General features: G+C 50.6%; 1 protein-coding gene across 1 annotated transcript in view; it reads left to right on the plus strand.

The window, feature by feature from the left end:
* Nucleotides 1-24,162, plus strand: part of dchs2 (dachsous cadherin-related 2) — a 258,035-nt gene that overhangs the window by 170,909 nt on the left and 62,964 nt on the right. The window contains exons 13-14 of the mRNA XM_072496010.1: nt 1,590-2,450; nt 21,984-22,097. Coding sequence (XP_072352111.1) covers nt 1,590-2,450; nt 21,984-22,097 — 975 coding nt within the window. The remainder of the gene's footprint in view (nt 1-1,589; nt 2,451-21,983; nt 22,098-24,162) is intronic.

A 24,162-nucleotide genomic window follows, 5' to 3' on the forward strand; every position in this document is an offset into this window, starting at 1 on the left:
AAGAGTGGGGATAATGGGTAAGTACTTTAATTGGCAGGATGTGACTAGTGGTGTTTGGGCCTCAATTATTCACATTATTCATGGCATAGAAAGTTATATATCCAAATTTGCTGATGATACAAAGTTAGGTGTCATTGTAGACAGTCTAGATGATAGCATAAAATTGCAAGGAGATATGATAGACTAGGTGAATGGGCAAAATTGTGGCAGATATAATTCAATGTAAGCAATGTGATGCTCTCCATTTTGGACTAAAAAAAGATAGAGATGGATACTTTCGAAATGGGAAGAGGTTAAATACAATGGATGTCCAAAGGGACTTGGGGTGTTAGATGCATGGATCTTTAAAATGCCATGAACAAGTGCAGAAAATAATCAAAAAGGCTAATGGAATGCTAGCCTTTAAAGGATTGGTGTATAAAGACACAGAAGTTGTGCCACAGATATACAAAACCCTGGTTAGACCCCACTTGGAGTTCTGTGAGCAGTTCTGAGCACCACATCTTAAGAAGGATATATTGGCCTTGGAGGGAATGCAATGTAGGTTTACAAAAATGATACCTGGATTACAGGGGTTAAGTTACGAGGAGAGAATACACAAATCAGGCCTGTTTTCATTAGAATTTAGGCAGTTAAGGGGTGATTTGATCACGATATTAACAAGAAAAGACAATAGGAAAAGATAAACGATTTCAACTGGTTGGAGATTCTAAAACTAGGGGGCATAGTCTAAAAATTAGGGCCAAATCATTCAGTAGAGATGTTAGGAAGCACTTCTTCACGCAAAGGGTAGTAGATGTTTGGAACTCACTCCCATAAACAGCAGTTAAAGCTAGAACAGTTGTTAATTTTAAAGCTGAGATAGATAGATTTTAGTTAAGCAAATATATTAAGGGATATGGAGTTAGGCCACAGATCAGCCATTATCGCATTGAATGGTGGGACAGACTCAAGTGGCTGATTGGCCTATTCCTGTTCCTAAGTTGGGTGCTTTTCTGAAACTCTCAAAATAATTTTACATTTATAATTTCAGAGCTTCTTTGGCTCTATGACCCACAAAACCAATTGAAAAGTGCACTGGAGTTTCTCAGACCAACTGCAACCTAAAATGACAGTCTCATTTGCCTACTAAAAGGTCCTTAGCATATGAAACAAACAAGAATTTAGGGGCCCAGTGGTAGATCCATTTCAAAATTTCCTTTTGACAGCACCTTCCAAACCCACAACCACTACCACCTAGAAGGATAAGGCAGCAGATGTATGGGAACACCACCATCTGCAAGCTCCCTTCCAAGTCACTCGCCATCCTGGCTTGGAACAATATCATCGTTCATTCACTGTCGCTCCCTTCCTAACAGCTCTGTATGTACCTACACCACATGAACTGCAGCAGTTCAAGATGGCAGCTCAGCACTACCTACTTGAGGGCAATAAATGTTGGCCTTATTAGTGATGCCCACATTCCATGAAATTACCGATTTTGGATAGTTAAAATGGACCCCATGGATTCTGATCGTTTGCCTTCAACTAACATTCGATAAACTGATTTATAGTTACCTGATTTATCGCTCTCTGCCTTCTTTGTGCAGGTGGTAACTTTACTGATGCATTCAAAATCGATTCTACTTCTGGAACGCTTGTTACAACAAGACATTTGGACAAAGAAACATTTAATAATCTTTCCCTTACCATAGAGGCTTATGACCTTGGTTACCCACAAAGAACCTCTCGTTCAGAGCTTTTAATTATTATCTTGGATGAAAATGATAATAGCCCAGTGTTTGAAAGAAACTACTATCGCACTTTTGTGAATGAAGATGTGACTATTGGGTCAAGTATACTACAGCTGATTGCTACTGACAAAGATGATAGATCCAATGGAGAAATTACATATTTGCTAATTGATGATACTTTTGGAGCATTTACTATCAATAGTAACACTGGCATAATTGTAACCACAAATGAATTGGATAGAGAGACAAAATCACAATATGTCTTCAGAGCAGTGGCAAGTGACAACAACATTCAAAGTCCAAAATCTACGACAGTCAATGTAATGATACATATTAAAGATGTAAATGACAATTTCCCTATTTTTATGCAAAACCCAGTCATTGCACGTGTTACTGTGGACACTCAGATCAGCCATATAATTGCCACTGTGAAAGCTGCTGATAAGGATTTGGGACAACATGGCATTGTTACTTTCCAGATTACAGAGCCTGATTCACTATTTGCAATAAATAACACGACAGGTGAAATTTACCTTAATGCATCATTATCCCAGAATCACTTTCATCCAAACCATCTGTCTGTTGTTGCAATGGACCAAGGTAATCCAGCGAGGTCATCCACTGGGCTTGTGCTCATACAGCAGCAAATAGAAAAAAGAAGAATTTTGTTCAGTCGTAATATATATGAGATCACAATTCCTGAAAACATCAAATCAGGTGAGTAGCCCATCATGTTGTTCCCATTACATCAGTAATAACAGTCCATCCTGCAGTTGTATAATTCCTGTTAATGGCTTTAAATTTCAAATTGTCGGCAGTCACACTAGCCTTTCTGTTTCCTGTTTTTTACTCTGAGGCTTTAGGGACAATATTACCCCTATCCATACACCAGGAATGGGGGCATTATGACTTCCAAAGACCTTTTGAAGGGGTCATCAGCCACGAAGGTTGTGGCACATGGCTACACAAGATATCTCCCAAAGTGCCTTTGCCCATTTGTGCCAGCAATAATTCTATTTGCCGAGACACGTACCAGCAAAGATGTTGTCAATTGGCAAAATATTATTTGGTATCACCAATTCAAGACACATTGGGCATGATTCAGTGGACGGAAATTAAAGTCCACTGTCAGGGTGTGTAGCGGGTGTTCCTCAGTGGCTGCAGCACTGAGAAGCATCCAGCTTTACAATGGAACTTTGCCTTTTTTTAACCTCAGGGAGTTTCTTAAAGCTCGCCAGGAGGAAAGGCTGCTCGCAGATTGGAACGCCATTTTGTTAGCCAGCCTTAATCTCCCCCTCCCTCCTTTTCCTTTATAGTTCCCATTTCATTTATTTTTTATTTTATCTTCATTGTTTTTTTTGTCTGGGGATATTTAATTGGGATATACCTTTAAGTCGAGCGGAGGAAGTACAAAATTCAAAGTTTCAAACAGCTTGACAACTGAAACACCATGGCTGGGATTCTCCAAAAATGGGGCTATATCCCCACGCCGGGGTCAACAGCCCCCGAAAGTGAGGAATTCTCCAATTTTTTGGGGGCTAGGTTGATGCCGGAGGGGTTGGCGCCGCTCCAGCCGGCACCGAAGGGCCGGCACGAGTTCGCGCATGCGCGGAACGGCCGGCGTGATCTCGCGCATTCGCGGACCGGTCGTCATATTTCCGTGCATGCGCAGACCGGCCGGCATATTTCCATGCATGCATTGGGGTTCCCTTCTCCGCACTGGCCCCCTGGCAATATGGCAGAGCCCTACAGGGGCCTGGCGCAGAGGAAAGAAGGACCCCACGGAACCAGCCCGCCCGCAGATCAGTGGCCCGATTGCGGGCCAGGCCACCGTGGGGCCCCCCCGGGGTCAGATCCCCCCCGCGTCCTCCCCAGGACCGCCCCATGCACACTTACCTGCCAGATCCCGCCGTCCGTGAGGTGAGTAATCCCGCGGGACTGGGCAAAACTGGACGGCCACTCGGCCCATCGTGGCCCGGAGAATCGCCGGGGGGGGGGGGGGGGGGGGGGGGCACTGTCAATGGCCCCCGACCGGCGTGGCGGAAATCCCGTCGGCACCCGAAAAACGGTGCCGGATAATAGGGCAGCCACGGCGGGGCGGGATTCGTGCCTCCCCCCCCCCCCCCCCCCCCCCCCCCCCCCGGGGGATTCTCCGACACGGCACAGGGGCGGAGAATCCAGCCTATGTCCTCATATTTTGTATTTGGGAAAGGGAATCCCAGACCTTCTGGCACCCAGCAGGTTGGAGGAATTTTGTTCGATTGGTTGGCTGATGGGTTGGCCAGGGGCACTGTTCTGCCTGGCATAGTCAGTGATTTGTTCCTGCCAGGTAGGGTTGTTCGGAGAGAACCCAGCAGAAGACATGAGACCCTCGAGTAAGAAAGAAACTAACTGGAATATATCCATCTTGAAGTCAAAGATCCCTATATCCAGTTGTATTGTTGCCGATTTAATACCAATTACTGTCAACTAATAAAAAGCTATTTGTGTTAAAATTTACAAACCCGGAGGCTGTACTTAATCAAGATCAAATCAAAGACATTGGAGATTTAAGTAACTTTAATTTCACCTGTGTTACAGCCCTGGGTCAAGTGGTGCTGGAATTGACCGTGCACTAGCCCAGGGCATCATGACAGTGGCAACAAGCAGTCAACTACATCAGCCACAACGGCTTCCACTTGTTGAAAGTTCAGCTAGTCTGCAACCATATCAAATGCAGGTTTGTGCAGAATTTCCAGCAGTGTCCAAGACTCCTACATTCTCAGCTGTTCTTAGATCCCTGATGTCTTCTCGGGTCCATAGATGCTGCAGAGTTGGCTCCTCAGGGTCAAGGGCTAACCACTGAGAACATGGCTGAAGATTCCTGTTCAAAGGCCAAGGCTCATGCTGCAATTCGCACTTTGGTGGTGCAAACTACTGAGATGCTGAAAATGAGTTCTGTTTTCTGTATCAGTCTGCTGAAGCCCTGCAATACAGTCCACAGAGGATGTCACCTATCGCCGTCGTCTATTGAGCTCTACACAACCTGGAGCTGCAGCGGGGTGAGCAGCTACCTGAGGAGATGGGGGAACTGCACATCTGCTCTGAAGAGGAGGCAATCGATGGGGATGAGGGTGACGAGGTCCTCAAAGGTAAGGATGATGGACATGAGGTCATCGTGATGTCTAGATGAGGCATCTCCTGAACCTATGACATCCCTCGTGAGCTGAACCCTTCAGGACCTGAGTGTCACCAGACACAGAAGCTGATGAGATGGGGAGCTAGTCGCACCTCAAAAGGTGCTGAGAGCACATAGGGAGAATGATGTATTCTGTGACTCCAGCACTGGACATTCTGGCAGCAGAGATGAGTCTCATTGATATCCAAGCATGACTGAAATGTCCAGAGACTGTGAAGATGTGCCATCAGTGGTCTGGAAAGGTTGCACACAGCACAGGCCCTGGACTGAGATACCTGCCTTTGCCTTGTGTAGGAACCAAGCTTTCACTTCAGTCTGACAGGAACACTATTCATCATAACAAGGAGCCATAGACAGGGTGACATTGGTGGGAGTTTATTTACACAAATTAGCATGATGTACAAGTGGTTACCACTCATGCAACTACACCTTCTTGACCTTTCAAACCCTGCTGCTACTGTCTTGGTGCATTCCCAACATCCACAGTGGAGGCAGAGGCAGCCTGATGACTGCTATGCCAAATTGTCTGTGGTTACCTTAGCGGGTCTCTGGGGTACCCCAACCTGCTTTTGCCGTCCTGATACGCACCCATGCCTCCCTTCTCAGCCTATGGTGGAGCTGAAGGGGTCACAGGAAGAGGGGATTTTCCCAGAGTCTCCTGGGCAGATGGCCCCATGCTGTACACTTGCTGGTTTTCCTTCTATGGGTGCCTGAAGCCTCTGGCCGCCTCCCTTGAGAGGGAAGGGCTGCTGGAGTTAGCTCATGTTGGCTCACCCTCTCTGATGTTGATGCTGACAATGCCAGCAAATGCCTCAGCCATGGAGTGCAGCAGTGCAGGATAGATGTCTTGGACCGAGTTCTCCATGGCAGCTGCCACCCTACTAGTGTTGACCTCGGTGCATTGGCATGTCACGTTATCTCCCGGTCTAAAGGAGGACAGATTCCTCCATCGTGCCTTGCAATCTGAGAAATGCAGCAGACATTTCTTCCTGAGGTTCCCAAGCTTTTCTTTGCAGCTCCAGCAACTGAGGCATGACCAAACCCAGAGGCTCCTCATCTGACTTGAACTCAGCAGATTCCTGGTCTCCAGCAATCCTCTGAGTGCCAGTATCCTGGGATGTCCCTACCTCTGCCTACTTCCAACTTCTCCCTACCTCCACCTGCGATCTGCTCACCAAATTGTGACCCAAGGCTTTTCTAGAATTAGGTCCCACTGCGCTGGTGGAGGGCGTGGGTGAGCGATTTGACAGGTCAACAAATTTGGTGTCTGGATTCCTTGTCTGTGCTTTTCTTGGGGCTAGAGCCTAAGACTTAGTTTGTGCACACCCTTGGCGGCTTCTTGCGAAAGAAAGGAGAGATCATTTGTGCACAGCAGCAGCCTGTGAAACAGTAGGCGGCACTCAAAGCATGGTAGTCTGATAGATGTTGCAGTACAGGACCCTCATTTGGTTGAGCGTCGCTGACCTCACCGTCAGCACATGGCCCACATCCTCATCAACCAGCTGAATCACTCTATCCCCAAGTGAGTTCAGCCATTCCTCCACCAATCTGGGACCTCTTCCTTTTGTTGTGTGCCAGCTTGTCCTGACTTAAAACAGATGGAGAGATGTAAATAGGACACATGCCAGGCCAGATGATGAGGATGCCTGGCATGTGTGGCTGGTAAGTGGGACCATGGGCGGGATGAGGACATAGCCAACAGGGGAGAGTGAGTGGTGGTGTCCCTTGAGCTGTCATAGAGTGAAATCCCTGTGGATGTGTGATAGGTCTATGAGCGTGTGAGTTGCGAGTGATGAGAAGAATAACTTACCTTGGCAGAATTAAGGAGATTGTTCAACCTCTTTTGGCACCGGATGGCTGCCCTCTTTTGAAGGGCGTTGATGCTGACCTTGGCTTCCACCACCTCCCATGTGAAGTGTGTCCTTGTTTGGTGTTCTTTGTCCAAGGCGGGGTAGAGGACATCACGGACGAACTCCACAGCGTCTAGTCGGAGTTAAGGGAGGTGTCGCTGAATTTAGGTACAGCATGCTTCTTGGCTTTACCAGCCAGAGTTCCCAGCAGCTTCCTTTTCCTTGAGGAGTGGTAGCTCTGTGCAGGGGTGATCTTTAAATGTGGCACCCAGATTACTGGAGCTCTGAGGTCACAGTGGAGCAGGCGAATCAGAGGCTGCCTTGCCAGAGATCCAACGTAGAATTTGTACCTGTTCTTTTTTTGAACTAAGGCTACACAATAGGGCAGAAAAACCCGCCTTTGGTGTCGGCAGGTTAAACACTGCTTTCATAGAACATACAGTGCAGAAGGAGGCCATTCGGCCCATCGAGTCTGCACCGACCCACTTAAGCCCTCACTTCCACCCCATCCCCTTAACCCAACCCAGCCCTGAGTTTTCCCCGTCCAAAATCAGACAGTGCCGATTTCTGGGGTGATTTCGCCCATTGATAATGAAGAAAACTTTTATACTCATGGGTTCATATATTTCAGGAGGGAGATAATCACTTGGTTGCATGGTGTACCGAAAAAAAACAATCTAAATGTTGGAAAGACCAAGGAACTGATCATCGACTTCAGGAAGCGTAGCATGACACACACTCCCATCAGCATCAATGGCTCCAAAGTGGAGATGGTCGATAGCTTTAAGTTCCTGAGGGTCACCATCACCGACAGTCTGTCCTGGTCCATTCACGTTGATGCAAGTCAAGAAAGCCCAACAACGTCTCTACTCCCTACAGAAGCTAAAGACATTTGGCATGTCTGCATCGACTCACAAACTTCTACAGGTGTGCCATAGAGAGCATCCTACCCGGCTGCATTACAGCTTGGTATGGCAAGTGCTCAGCCCAAGATCGCAAGAAACTGCAGAGCCCAATGCATCACACAAGCTTGCCACCCTCACATTGATTCTGTCTACACCTCCCGCTGCCTCTGGAAGACAGACAGCATTATCAGACAACCCTCCCACCCAGGCATTGCCTTCTTCCAGACCCTTCCATCAGGCAGAAGGTACAGAAGTCCGAAGACTCACACATCTAGACATAGGAACAGCTTCTTCCCCACAGCTACAAGACTCCTCAACGACTCCCCCTCGGACTGATCTGTTCCCTGCAAGAACACTGTTCACGACGCCCTATGCTGCTCTTGCTCATGTATTTGCTTTGTTTGGCCCCTTGTTCCGCACTGTAACCAATCACTGTTTGTCGATGTACCATTTGTCAATGTTCTCTGTTGATTATTCTTGTGTCTACTATGTACGTACTGTGTACATTCCCTTGGCCACAGAAAATACTTTTCAATGTAGTTCGGTACATGTGACAATAAATCAAATCAATCAATCAATCATATGCTTGAGAGATATATGTCCTGGGTGTGATTCACCGTTTTCCGATGCCAATATCATATTCAGCGATGGGACGGAGAATCCCTCCCGATGCCGAAATCAGGGGTGGCGCCTGTTTGACGCTGGTTTTCTATCCTCCGCCGCCTCCAAAATGGTGTCATCGTATCGCGCGCCACACGGCGTTGGCGAGTCACTACGAGGCCCTCCACCGATGCTCCGTCCCTGATGGGTCAACTTCCTGACCACGCGCATAACTTGTGGGAACCCGCGTGGCAGCTGCGGACTGAGTGCAGCGCTGCCACAGTCAGCTGGGAGCCGTCCTGCTGGCCCGGGGGGGTGCCTGGGGAGCACTATTTGGCAGGTCGGGTGTGTGCACAGCCGTTGCCATGTTTTACGGCGCGACCGTTGCACGTTATCGCTTACGGACCCGGCCATTCACCAGGCATTTATATCGTGGGAGCCCGGAGTTTTATTCGGCGCGGCTGCTAGCCCCTCACCAGTCGCAGGGTCGGTGAGGGTTCGCTGCCAATTTTGCCATTGTAAAACGCCACAGTTCCCAACCCGGTGTCTGCACTTAGCCTCCAAAACCGTGAATCCAGCCTGTTATGGGCAAGGCGTTTTCAGAACCCCAAAATGTATCATGGAGTTCAACCAACTTCTCCCTTTAATGGATTTGTTGCTTTTCCGAGCACACGGCTTTTCCCTAGGTGTGGTATTACAATTATGGACACGTGGGTTTTTAAACACAAAACATCGTTTATTCCATGAACTCAACTTAAAATCTTAAATAAACATTGGATCTCTTAACACCCCTTACTTCAAAGATAACTCAGAAAATATTGCAACAGTAAATAATTCCTTAAAATGTTCCTTCAAACTTCCAAGAGACTTAACACCTTTAAACAAAATCACTATCTGGTTAAGGATATATATATTTTCTGTAGAATGGCAGAGATCTATTAGCTTGGTTGACTTCACCTCCAGCAAAACAGCCAGGCACTTTTAAACTGCTCTCAGCAAAACCAGTCAGGCACTTTTCAAACTGCAAAACCAAACTGCAAAAACTGCAGCTCTCTGGAAACCCACAGACACACACAAGCTGTTTTTCCAAAACTGAAACTAAAAACCTGCAAAATGGCTGACCTAAAGCCCAGCTCCACCCCTTCTCTGACATCACTGTTTTCTTAAAGGTACATTGCTTAAACATCCATGTCTTAAAGGTACCCTCACATGACACCCCCCCAAGAAAAAAAAATAAACCATCAACTTCAAGATGGTTTCATTTTTCACTTTTGCACCATCCACTAAGAAATGTACACAGTAAATATACCTTTTTGTTTTTTTAAAAAAACAACACATGCAAACAGGCATAATAACATAATCCATTTTTCTTTGCTCTTCTCCCTTCAACCGAAAACCTTCTTGATTGACAGTTTCTTTGAACAAAGTCTCTGCACGATCCATCCATTGCTCTACTCCTCGGCACTTCTCTTCAGAATCAGATACTTCAGTTCAATCTGACCACAGAGTCTCTTGCAATTCTCCAATACAGGAACATTGGTTACCACAGCTTTCAGGCAGTCAAATGCCTGTTGAAAGTCCGATGTCCATTGAACTTTTTTACGTTTCTTCAGCAATTCCATCAGTGGAATAATCACGCCACAAAACATTTGCACAAAGGTTCGATCAAAGCCATTCATGCTAAGAAATCGCATTATTTCCCTTCGTCTTGAGGATAACGGAAACTCCGCAAGGAAAGTGATTTGGGCTTCTCCAAATTCACTTTCGGCTAGGTTCATCACCAAACCCGCCTCCTGAAGTCGATCGAAGAATTCCATATGATGTTTAAAATGTTCTATCCATGTCTGGAAGTTGGAAATAAAAGCATATTGTCCCACTTTCTCCATGCAATTCTTCAATGCTGGGACAGGATAAGAGTCCGTTCTTGTAACTGCATTCACCTTTCTGTAGTCCACACACAACCATTGGGTACCGTCTGGTTTAGGTACCATCACGATGGGTGAGCTCCATTAGCTGCAACCCACTTCAATTATGCCATTCTTCAGCATACTCTCAATCTCTCTGTTAACCTGTGCCAATTTTAAAGGATTAAGTCTATTTGGATGTTGTTTGATAGGAACAGCATTTCCCACATCTACATCATGTATAGCCATTTTAGTACTTCCCAATTTATCTTTACAAACTTGCCCATGTGATATCAATAACTCTTTCAGGTCAGTTTGTTTTTCCTCTGGAAGGTAACTTAACAATTCATCCCAATTTTTAAGAACATCCTCATTTTCCAATTTAATTTGAGGTATGTCAAATTCACAGTCATCTGGATTTGGTTCGTCACTTTGAGTTAGAATCAATAAAACCTCCTTTTTCTCTCCTTCCATTTCAAAGTACCTTTTAAGCATATTCACATGACACACTCGGTGAGTCTTCTATCTGGTGTTTTTATCACATAATTCACCTCATTTAATTTCCTTTCAATCTGATACAGTCCACAAAACCTAGCTTTTAAAGGCTCCCCTACCACTGGTAACAACACTAAAACTTTATCACCACTGGCAAAACTACGAACTTTGGATTTCTTGTCCGCTACCCGTTTCATCACATTTTGTGCAACTTTCAAATGTTGTCTAGCCAATTCACCTGCTCTATTTAATCATTCCCTAAAATTTGACACGCAATCCAATAGTGTAATTTCCGATTTCTCACCCACCAATTTTTCCTTGATCAATTTAAGTGGCCCTCTTACTTCATGACCAAAAATTAGTTCAAAAGGACTGAATTTGGTAGACTCATGAGGTGCATCCCTAATTGCAAACAATACGAATGGGATTCCTTTATCCCAATCCTCTGGATAATCTTGACAATACGCCCTCAACATTGTCTTTAATGTCTGATGCCACCTTTCTAACGCTCCCTGCGATTCTGGATGGTACGCAGTTGATTTAAATTGTTTTATTCCGAAGCTATCCATAACTTCTTTGAATAACTTTGAAGTAAAATTTGTTCCTTGATCCGATTGAATTTCTGTGGGTAGTCCATATCTAATAAAGAATTTAAGTAACTCCTCCACAATCCTTTTAGCTGCAATATTACGTACTGGAATGGCCTCTGGAAACCTAGTCGACACATCCATTACAGTCAAAAGATATTGGGCAAAATTCTCCGTTATCGGCGGAAAGTCCGCCGATCGGAGCAAAAAAAACGGCGCAAATCCGACTTGCGTCACGTCGGAAAAATGGGTCGATAGTCTCCGGCCGAAATGGGCTAGCAGCGACGTAACGGGATCCGCGCTTGCGCAGTGGTTCACGCCGTGCAGCGTCATACGCGCTGCACGGCGTGACGGCTCATAAGGCCGCGCTGCTCCCCCCCACCCGACCGGAACACCCGACCGCAACACCCGACTGGATGGCTGGCCGTCGCTCAGCCCCGAGGTTCGAGTCACGCGATGTGGAGGCGCTCCTGGACGCGGTGGAGCAGAGGAGGGACGCCCTGTATCCCGGGCACGGCCGCAGAGTTGCCCCACGCCACAGCCGGCGTCTGTGGAGGGAAGTGGCAGAGGCCATCACCGCTGTGGCCCTGACACCCCGGACAGGCACCCAGTGCCACAAGAAGGTGAACGACCTCGTCAGAGCAGGCAGGGTGAGCCTCCCCATATCCCCCCCTCCCCCATATCCCCCCCTCCCCCATATCCCCCTCCCCCATATCCCCCCTCCCCCATATCCCCCCTCCCCCATATCCCCCCTCCCCCATATCCCCCCTCCCCCATATCCCCCCTCCCCCATATCCCCCCTTCCCCCATATCCCCCCCTCCCCATATCCCCCCTCCCCCATATCTCCCCCATATCCCCCCTCCCCCATATCCCCCCCTCCCCCATATCCCCCCTCCCCCATATCCCCCCCTCCCCCATATCCCCCCTCCCCCATATCCCCCCTCCCCCATATCCCCCCCTCCCCCATATCCCCCCCTCCCCCATATCCCCAAGTGAATCCAGCCCTAACCTTAACCTCTGCAATGCACGCGCAACCGATGGCGTGCATTCATATACCTGCCTAACAGTGTTGCCTTTTATCCCTGCCACCCCCGCCCCCCCCACAGGAGAAGCGCGCACACAACAATAGGGAGCATGTGAGGACTGGAGGAGGCCCCGCTGATGAGAGGCCACTGACCGAACACCAGGGAAGGGCCCTGGAACTGGCTGGTGGACCTGAGGACCGGGAGGTTGCTGATGCAGAGGTCGGGGGCGTAGTAGCAAGTGAGCCACCGACAGCCCGTCCCCATATCCCCCCTCCCCTATATCCCCCTTCCCCGTATCACCTGATCACTGCCTGATGTCTAACCATGCATGCTTCATTGTGTATCGCAGGACCAAACGTCCAGGCACCCATCCCCGCAGATGCAGACCGCCCGCAGGATGCCCCTCGGAGACCACAGGAGACGGAGAGACCCGCACCCTCCAGCATGCCACGCCCGCAGGATGCCCCTCGGAGACCACAGGAGACGGAGAGACCCGCACCCTCCAGCATGCGACGCCCGCAGGATGCCCCTCGGAGACCACGGGAGACGGAGAGACCCGGACCCTCCAGCATGCGACCCCCGCAGGATGCCCCTCGCACACCACGGGAGACGGAGAGACCTGGAGCAACAGGGAGACGACACCCCCGTCACCTGCGGGAGCGACCACCCAGCGACGAGGGGGGCAGCCACAGGCCCCCGTCACATCCGAGCCAGGACACCACTACCCAGGACACCACTACCCAGGACACCACTACCCAGGACACCACTACCCAGGACACCCCTACCCGGGACAGCACGACCCAGGACACCCCTACCCGGGACAGCACTACCCAGGAAGACGAAATACCGGACAGTGACTCAGAGTGGATGGGTGGAGACGAACCCCCACCCCAAAGTGCCATGGACTCAGAGTGGGACGAAGAGCACGACACAACGCCACTGCTGTCACCAACACCCTCCACCATCGCAGAAACACTCACCACGGTTGGGCACTTTAGTGATGAGGCGTCTGGTACACTCACTGGTGCGCACAACACAGCCGTCCCGGTACAGCAGGTGGAGGTAGGAGCAGCAGAGGGACCGGGCGGTCGGAGGGCAGCCCAGCCCAAGCGAACATCTGCCGCCCAGATGGATCCCGGGTTCCTGCAGTTACCACACCCACACATAGATCCGATGCAACCACCGACCCGGAGACGAGTGAAGAGGGTGACGGGCGGCTTGCGGCGGCTGCGGTCGCAGGTGGAGGAGTCCACCCGCGTTCAGGAGCTGGGAGTGGTGCCGGTCATGCGTGCCACCCAGGCTGACACCGCACGGGTGGCGTCCGCGGTGGAGGCAATGGGTGCGACGGTGTCAGACATGGGGAACGGTTTGCGAGGCCTGGGGCCTTCCGTGCAGGCGGCGTCTGTGGCCCAGGAAATGGCTGCCCTCTCACAGGAGGCCATGAGCCAGTGCCAGCGCCAGATGGCAGAGGCGCTCAACGCCATAGCCCAGTCTCTGCAGGCCATGGCCCAGTCTCAGCAGGCCATGGCCCAGTCTCTGCAGGCCATCGCTGAGGGCATCGGCGCCAGTGGCCATGTGCGAGCCGGCGTCGCACTGTCACAGACAGGGTTTGCCAACCCCCTAGGCTCCATGGCTGCAAACCTGCAGACCCCTGTCGATACCAGCACGGGCCTCCAGGACTGGCAGCGCCAGATGTCGGGGGGGTGTCGGATGGCCAGTCCGTTCGCATCCCCCACCCATGTAGAGGCCTGGGGGCCATCGGGCACCCCGAGGGAGGAGGAGGTGGTGTGGTCCGTCCCGGCTCCCTCTGTAGGGGAGGTCCCGGTACACCGCGACACCTCGGACTCCCCCCCCCTTCCGTCCCAGGTGCATCGGGTGGGCACGGGCAGGACAGGCTGGCAGCTCGCCATCCCAGTCGCCCGGGCCGCAGCCTGGCCCATCTAGGCCAGGACGCCCCAGGAAACGGCCGCCAAAGGGATCCAGTGTCAGAGGGCAGGAATCACAGGAGTCCACCTCCAGTTCTGCTGTACCGTCTGGGGAACCACGTAGACGTAGTCAAAGGGCCCGTAAGGCCAAACAATTAGACACTGAGTAAGTTGGCACGGGTGCAGGGCACAGATGAGTTTTAGGGGCTAGGGCACGTGCATGAACTCCTTTGGTTATTAAAGTCAATGTTACACCTACCGAAGCTGCCTTTGTGCTCTGTCCAAAGTGTGCGGGGGTGTCATGTACGTTGAGCGCAAGTGTGTGTGTGAGGGGTGGTCTTACCTCAGCCCCAGGTGAGTCTGCCCCCTTCCCCCTGGGCCGCCATCAACATCCCCCGGGCAGAGGACGGGACCGTGCGCTGCAGTGTCACAGCCGCATGCAGGGATGGTCCGGGTGGATGGTGGTACTGTTGCCATGGGTCAGACATAGTCCAACGATGTAGAGCCAGGAGCACATCGCAGGGCGGGTCGTCATCATCCTCCATGGCCTGCGATAGACACGCGTCCACCCGCAACTGTGTGAGCCCGGCCCGTTGTGCCGCAGGTGGATCGGCAATGGGAGGGGGGGGGGGGTGGTGTGCATGTGGGTGGGGTTGGGGAGGGGGTGAGGGTGCTGGGTGGGTGGATGGGTGGGGTGTGGGTGGTCTGCTGTTGCCATGGTGTGCGGTCTGTGACCATACTACCCGATTCCCACGCCCATCTAGTCAGTGAAGCTGGCGCCTATCAGTCTGTCCCGTGCCCGCTGGGCCAGCCGGTAACGGTGGACAGCCACCCGCCTGTGTCTACCCCGTCTGCCCTGACCATTGCCCCCATCCCCCTCATCTGGGGAGGACTGGGCCTCTTCCTGCTGCTCCTCCACTCCGCCCTCCTCTGCCTGCGGCACATCGCCGCTCTGCTGGGCTATGTTGTGCAGGACGCAGCACACCACAATGATGCGGCCGACCCTATCTGACCGATACTGGAGGGCGCCCCCAGAGAGGTCCAGGCACCTGAAACGCATCTTCAGCACACCAAAGCACCTCTCGATCACTCCCCTTGTCGCTACATGGGCATCATTGTAGCGGTTCTCCGCCTCATTGCGTGGCCTCCGTATAGGCGTCATCAGCCACGATCGCAATGGGTAGCCCCTGTCGCCCAGCAACCAGCCCCTCAGCCGGGGATGGCGTCCCTCGTACATGCCGGGGATGGATGACCGCGACAACACAAATGAGTCGTGTACACTGCCTGGGTGACGGGCACAGACGTGCAGGATCATCATGCGGTGGTCGCAGACCACCTGTACGTTCATCGAATAGGTCCCCTTCCTAAAACACGGCCCTGTTATCTGCAGGTGGCCGCACGGCGACGTGCATCCCATCGATCGCGCCTTGGACCATGGGGAACCCGGCAACGGCACAGAAGCCCACGGCCCGGGCATCTTGGCTGGCCTGGTCCACGGGGAAGCGGATGTAGCGGTGCGCCATGGCATATAGGGCATCTGTCACTGCCCGGATGCACCGGTGCACCGATGTCTGCGATATGCCGGACAGGTCCCCACTCGGTGCCTGGAATGACCCCGTTGCATAAAAGTTCAGGGTCACCGTAACCTTGACGGACACGGGGAGAGGGTGTCCCCCGCCAGTGCCACGCGGTGACAGGTGTGCCAGCAGGTGGCAGATGTGTGCCACGGTTTCCCGGCTCATCCGGAGTCTCCTCCTGCATTCCCGGTCCGTGAGGTCCTGGTATGACTGCCGGGGCCGGTACACACGGGGCCCTCGGGTGCCTCCGTTGCCGTGGGGCCGCGACGTCCTCCTCCCCCTCCTCGTCCTGTCGGTCAGGTGTCCCTCCAGCCTGGGCGGCTGCCGCCTGCCCCTCTGCGGCAGCCTGCGCCGCCTCTCTGGCACGCTCCTCCTCCTCCTCCTCCACATCCAGGGCAACATAGACATGAGCGGCTGCCACCACGGCGGCCAACATCGCTGGATGATCTGAAAACATGACGGCCTGGTGGGGGGGAGGGGAACGACGACATGTCATCATTGCCCATATCCCCTCCTCCCCCCAGCCAGGTGGCATGGACCGCATGGGTCCAACTGTTGGAGGCTGGCACCTGGCCAGGTGGACCAACTCACTTGCCCTCCCATCCCCCTCCTCGGCACGGACCCCCCCCAACCTCCACCCCAGCACGGACCCCCCCCCCAACCTCCACCCCGGCACGGACCCCCCCCCCAACCTCCACACCAGCACGGACACCCCCCCAACCTCCACCCCGGCACGGACCCCCCCCAACCTCCACCCCAGCACGGACCCCCCCCAACCTCCACCCCGGCACGGCACGGACCCCCACCAACCTCCACCCCAGCACGGACCCCCTCCACCCCGGCACGGACCCCCCCCCCCCAACCTCCACCCCAGCACAGACCCCCCCCCCCCCAACCTCAACCCCGGCACGGCACGGACCCCCCCCATCCTCCACCCCAGCACGGACCCCCCCCCCCAACCTCCACCCCAGCACGGACCCCCCCAACCTCCACCCCGGCACGGCACGGACCCCCCCCCCAACCTCCACCCCGGCACGGACCCCCCCCCAACCTCCACCCCAGCACGGACCCCCCCCCAACCTCCACCCCGGCACGGCACGGACCCCCCCCCCCAACCTCCACCCCAGCACGGACCAACCCCCAACCTCCACCCCGGCACGGACCCCCCCCCCCCAACCTCCACCCCGGCACGGACCCCCTCCCAGCACTCCCCCGGAGCCCAGCCTACTCTAACCACCCCCCCCCCCCCCCGCCGCACACACACACACACAACCCGAGACACACCTCTCCTCACGCAATCAGACTGCGGCCACGCCATTGCCTGCCCAGAGCCAACCCCCCAGGCCGTCACTCACCTCCACGCTGGTCGGCGTGAGCCTGGAGCACCGGGTCACGCCGATGAAAAGGAGGTTTGATTCACGTCGACGTGAACGGTCATCACGTCGACGGGACTTCGGCCCATCCGGAAGGGAGAATATCGGCAGGCCGAAAATCGGCTGCCTTGCGCAGACCCGTGACATTCTCCGCGGCAGCGGCGCCATTAACGCCCCGCCGACTTTTCTCCCTTCGGAGACTTCGGCAACCGGCGGGGGCGGGATTCACGGCGGCCAACGGTCATTCTCCGACCCTCTGGGGGGTCGGAGAATGACGCCCCATGATTCCCACTTTTTGTTTTAGGAAGCGGTCCTACACAATCGATTAGGACCCTTGTAAAAGGTTCCTCAAATGCTGGAATGGGTATTAAGGGCACTGGTTTTATCACTGCTTGAGGTTTCCCTATCATTTGACATGCGTGACATGATTGACAAAATTTAACTACATCTTTATGTAGTCCAGGCCAATAAAAATGTTTCTGGATTTTAGCTTGAGTTTTCCTTATTCCCAAATGACCTCCCACTGGTACCTCATGTGCAACTCGCAACGCCTCCTTTCTATACCCGACCGGCAATACGACATGAGAACGTCTGCCCACTTTTCATCCGCCTGCATATGTACAGGTCTCCATTTTCTTATCAAGACATCATTTTTACGGTAATAAAACTCTGGTATACTCTCAGATTCCTCTTCCGTATATGCTTTCTGATATATCCGTTTTATTTCGACATCTTTCTGTTGTAACTCCGCCAATTTTCCTGAACTAAAAATATCCGCCTCATCCTCCATCTGTTCTTGTTCTTTTTCAACCATCTGATCAGAAATCGTTTGTGATAATTGCACTTCAACTTCATCTTCACTCTTTGATTTCTCCTCTTGTCTTAACCTGTGACTTTGCAACCTTGCTACTACACAATCCAGAAAAAAACCAGGATATTCGTCCTTCAACACTTCAGTTGACTGATTTTCCACGGGCTTATCAACCACAGTAGGCATCACTCCCACCTGCGATCCAGCGATATCATTACCCAAGATAAACTGTATTCCTGGACAAGATAGTTTATCTATTACTCCTACTACCACTTCACCGCTCTTCACTGGACTTTCCAACCTTACCGTATAATGGAACGCTACTCCTCTCACCCTGAATTCCACATAGCACCACCTCTTCTGGCAACATTCTTCCCAAACTACCTAATTCCTCATCTCTTACCATTAAAGATTGACTAGCCCCTGTATCTCTTAAAATTGTGACTTTACCTGCTCCTCCTGATACACATAAGTAAACTTTACCCACACAAGTAAATTCTTTAAAGACATCTGGCACCTTCTTAACAATTACTTCTTGAACAGGCTGTACAATCGTTTGCACCTCATTTGCTTCCCTTGGGCGTTCCTTTACCACTCTAACAAACCCCACTGTCTTATCCTGTTTTACCACATCAGCCTTCCCAGTGCTTTTCTTCAACCACCAACACTGTGACTTTACATGGCCTAGTTTATTACAGTGAAAACATCTGAAACTTTTCATTTCTTTTCCGCCCTCCTGGATTTCTTTTTTAATCTGTGGTACACTCCCTTTATTGTCTCCCATCAGATCACCTTTACCTTTACCACTCGAGTATTTCTCATGTCCCCAGTTTCTGTCCCTCACCGGCTGAAACTGATGTCGGAAACCAATCTTTGATTTATGAACTAATTCATAATCATCTGCCATTTCCGCTGCTAATCTCACAGTTTTAACCCTCTGTTCTTCCACATGAGTTCTCACTACATCAGAAATTGAATTTTTAAACTCCTCCAAAAGTATAATTTCTCTGAGAGCTTCATACATTTGGTGTATTTTCAAAGCCATTATCCACCTATCAAAATTACTCTGTTTGAGCCTTTCAAACTCCATGTATGTTTGACCAACTTCTTTCCTTAAATTTCTAAACCTTTGTCTGTAAGCTTCAGGCACTAGCTCATATGCGCTTAAGATGGATTTCTTTACCTCCTCATACGTTCCAGATACCTCCTCCGGTAGTGATGCAAACACTTCACTAGTTCTACCTACCAGCTTTGTTTGAATCAGTAACACCCACATGTCCTGTGGCCATTTCATTTGTTTAGCTACTTTCTCAAATAAAATGAAAAGGGCTTCCACTTCCTCCTCGTCAAACCTTGCCAATGCTTGAACATATTTAAATAGATTCCCACCAAGCCTTTGACTATGACGCTCTTTCTCACTACCCTCATCACTATCATCCAACTGTACGTTTCCCTTTACGTCTGCCAATTTTAACTGATTGTCATGTTTCATGGCCATTTTCTGAAGTTCAAACTCCCTCTCTTTATCTTTTTCCCTGATCTGTATCTCCCTTTCTTTTTCTTTTTGTTCTGCTAGGGCTATTCTTTCTTTTCTCCTTTCTTCTCTCTCCTTTTCGTTTTCCTCTCTCTCTCTTTCTCTTTTTTTTCCCTCTCTCTTTCTTTTTCCTCTCTCTCTTTCTCTTTCTTTTTCCTCTCTCTCACTCTCGTATGCCAGCCGCTTTAATTCTTTCTCATGTTCCATTTGTTTAATTTGCAACTGAATTTTTGCCATTTCCAATGAGTCAAACTCTATCTCAGGCAACTTTTAATTCTTAACCACCGCCATAATTACCTCATCTTTTCGCATTTTGTCAGGTAATGTTAACTGCAATGTTCTTGCCAAATCTAACAGTCTGCTTTTCGTTTCTGTCCGTAAAGTACTACGTGTAATATTCTCCACCCCAAAAACTTCTGAGCCTCTGAAAGAGCCATTGTTCACAATACTCTCCCCACTTATACTGAAATACCACACCGGAAAAGCAACAATCCTTCACTATCTTTAAGTTCACAAAAGCCAATCCAATAGATAGACTTTTATCCCCCTCAAATCCCCAATTGTTATGGGCGAGGCGTTTTCAGAGCCCCAAAATGTATCATGGAGTTCAACCAACCTCTCCCTTTAATGGATTTGTTGCTTTTCCTAGCACACGGCTTTTCCCTAGGTGTGGTATTACAATTATGGACACGTGGGTTTTTAAACACAAAACACTGTTTATTCCATGAACTCAACTTAACATCTTAAATAAACATTGAATCTCTTAACACCCCTTACTTCAAAGATAACTCAGAAAATATTGCAACAGTAAATAATTCCTTAAAATGTTCCTTCAAATTTCCAAGAAACTTAACACCTTTAAACAAAATCACATCAGGTTAAGGATATATATATTTTCTGTAGAATGGCTGAGATATATTAGCTTGGTTGACTTCAGCTCCAGCAAAACAGCCAGGCACTTCTAAACTGCTCCCAGCAAAACCAGCCAGGCACTTTTAAAACTGCAAAACCAAACTGCAAAAACTGCAGCTCTCTGGAAACCCACAGACACACACAAGCTGTTTTCCCAAAACTGAAACTAAAAACCTGCAAAATGGCTAATCTAAAGCCCAGTTCCACCCACTCGCTGACATCACTGTTTTCTTAAAGGTACATTGCTTAAACATCCATGTCTTAACGGTACCCTCACCTGACAAACCGCTATCTGTGGTAGGCACCATAGACACGGCTAGTAGAGTTTATATTGGAAAACTTAGAAGTCTGGATTCCCTGTATGTTCTTGAGTGTAGTTTTTCTTCAACAGGATCCCCACCCAGGAATCAGCCTGTTTTGCAAATTTGGCTTCTACTTGGTTGAGAAGCAAGTTGCAGCCTCTGCTAAGTCTCCTGCTGTTTCTAGTGGGAGCATTGGGGAAGGGGAGATCCAATCCCTGACTCCGGGCATGAGGAATTTTGTGCAGGGAACTTTACGGATTTATGGGCAGCATTTATCTTCTCCCCAATGTTGTTGTTGCCTCCCTTCATCTGCTGTGTTTCTCCAGCCCTTGGAACCCAGCTGACCAGAGTTAAACGTGCAAGCAACTTAAAGCAAACGTTGCCAGCCCCATCAAAATATTTAATTATCCAGCCCACTTCCTGGATGAGGTGGACTGCCTGCCCCGTGTTCTGTCTCCATTAATCCAGAGTGATGGGCTGGGGCTGGTTTTGAAATTTTAATGTTAACATCTCATCAAACCATTTTAGGAAATTATTACTGTATCTACATGCATAAAAGTAATCACAGATAATTCTGCTAACGTTAGACATTTGTTAGCTATTCTTAGTTCATATTGGAGCCATGGTAATATCCCGTGATTGTTGATCACAAGAGAGCTTTAACATTATCATGAATGTCATAATATAAGAATTTTCCACTAACATTTTTATTTGATAGCAGATTTTCTGTATAGCTGCACAAACACTGCTCATTTGATGAAATAGGCACTATCAATGCAACTTTCCTCTAGAAAGCAACTCAGTACTAGGTGGGCTGCAATATCTTTTGAGTACTGGTTTCAGTTTATAATTGTTCGCTTTATGTTACATTGTGTGAAAATCTGGCTCTGGGACATGTGTATGCCTATGAAAACTGGTATGAAACTTTGACAGGTGGGGGAGGGGTAATCTTAGTTGCAGTTTCAGACACTGGGTGTGATTTTATGCCCCCATTCGCCCCATGGCATGGTTTCCAGCAGCGGAGGCGGCTCGCCATTGGCCAGCGGTGAGATCTTCAAGTCCTGTTGATGTGTACGGTGTTTAGTGTTGGTCGCCGTTGGGGAACGCGCCACGAGGGGTGGACATTGGCGAGATTAGAAGATCCCGCTGGTGGAAATGGCCACTGTTTGGACAGGACTTGGCATATTTATAAATTGTAGAAATTCTATGCTGTTTAAATCATTCCAATAAACCATCAGTATTGCGGTAGTGACTGTTCTTTCACTGTGTAGGTGCAATGGTGTTGAGCGTCGTGGCTCAAAGCTACAGCACAAATGGAGACCTAGTCTTATACAGCATTTTTAGTGGGAATGAAAATGGAGCATTTCACATCAATTCAAAAACCGGTAAGAGAGATTTTGTGTTTACCGTACAATTTTGCAATATATGTGCATATTCCAGGCTTAAACTGGCATAAGAGCGACAATTTTAACCAAATCTGTCCATTGGGAAATTGACTGGATGAGGTGCATAGCTGGTTTTACACCCTATCTAATTTTACTCTTCATTGAAGAGAATGGAGATTAATATTGATCAGGGTGAAAGGTTAGCATTGCACATCGGGGGCTTGGTTAAAATTATCACATTTATTCATCTCATTTTCTAGAGCAATGATTGTAGAATAGTTTCAAATAAAAAGAAAACTGCCTACTGTCATGACACCCTGGGATAGTGCATGGTCAATTCCAGCTCCACTTGATACAGAGTCGTCACGCAGGAAAAATTAGACGTTATTTAAAATACCTGAGGTCCTTGGCTGAGCCCAATAAACAGCAGTTACCAGGGGCGAAATTCTCCCGAAACGGCGCGATGTCCGCCGACTGGCGCCCAAAACGGCGCCAATCAGACGGGCATCGCGCCGCCCCAAAGGTGCGGAATGCTCCGCATCTTTGGGGGCCGAGCCCCAACATTGAGGGGCTAGGCCGACGCCGGAGGAATTTCCGCCCCGCCAGCTGGCGGAAACGGCCTTTGTTGCCCCGCCAGCTGGCGCGGAAATGACATCCCCGGGCGGCGCATGCGCGGGAGCGTCAGCGGCCGCTGACAGTTTCCCACGCATGCGCAGTGGAGGGAGTCTCTTCCGCTTCCGCCATGATGGAGACCGTGGCGGAGGCGGAAGGGAAAGAGTGCCCCCACGGCACAGGCCCGCCCGCGGATCGGACCCCGGTGCCCGCCCACGCCGCCTTGTCCCGCCGTTCAAAAGGTGGTTTAATCCACGCCGGCGGGACAGGCAATTTATCGGCGGGACTTCGGCCCATCCGGGCCGGAGAATCGAGCGGGGGGCCCGCCAACCGGTGCGGCCCGATTCCCGCCCCCGCAGAATATCCGGTACCGGAGACTTCGGCAACCGGCGGGGGCGGGATTCGCGGCAGCCCCCGGCGATTCTCCAACCCGGCGGGGGGTCGGAGAATGATGCCCCAGGTTTGTTACTTTAACACAAGTAACCTTTTATTATGTACAGTATAATTAAACGGACAGAAATTGTAACTGACTATCTAATACCCCTCTCCCAAATGACTTTTCCGAACTACACTCACTCTGTACACACACCCAGACAAACAACACAGAGGGGAAAGGGATGATGGAAAGGTAAAGAAAATATTAATAAAATAAAAGAATGACAACGCTTGATGCACTGGGATGATTTCCGATTAGTGAGTCTCCGAAGTTCAGGCTTTCATTTAGGGACATCTTTCTTTCAGGCTTGAAATGGTTTTCTCTGGCAAGGATATCTACCTTCTCTGCAGACTTATTCCAAATTCACAGCAAAAATGTGCCAGGCACTCACTGTTTTAAGGACAATAGAGCAGTACTTTCACTTCAGCAAGCAAAGAACAAAGAAAAGTACAGCACAGGAACAGGCCCTTCGGCCCTCCAAGCCTGTGCCGACCATGCTGCCCGTCTAAACTAAAATCTTCTACACTTCCGGGATCCGTGGGCGCGATTCTCTGCTCCCGCGCCGTTTCAGAGAATCGCCTGGGTCTCCAAATTTTCCCGCAACGCCGGTCTGACGCCCTCCCGCGATTCACGGAAGCGGCCAGATCGGCACAATCGCGTTTTGCGCGGCGCGGTCCAGTGAATCACCCGAGATAGCCAAAATGGCGATTCACCGGTACCCACGCGATTCTCAGTGCCGGATGGGCCGAGCGGCCCGCCCAAAACGGCGGGTTCCCCCGGCGCCGTCCATACCTGGTCGCTGCCGGCGGGAACAGCGTGGGAACGCTGGGGGGGACGGCCTGCCGGGGGGGGGGGGGGATCCTGCACCGGGGGGGGGGGGGGGGCCTCAAATGGGGTCTGGCCCGCGATCAGTGCCCACCGAACGCCGGGCTGGCCTCTCTGGAGGACCTCCTTTCTTCCGCAGCCCCGCAAGATCCGTCGGACATCTACTTGCGGGGCGGACTCAGGGAGGACAGC

Source organism: Scyliorhinus torazame, chromosome 3, assembly GCF_047496885.1.
Source record: "Scyliorhinus torazame isolate Kashiwa2021f chromosome 3, sScyTor2.1, whole genome shotgun sequence".
In the NCBI taxonomy this organism is placed as follows: domain Eukaryota; kingdom Metazoa; phylum Chordata; class Chondrichthyes; order Carcharhiniformes; family Scyliorhinidae; genus Scyliorhinus; species Scyliorhinus torazame.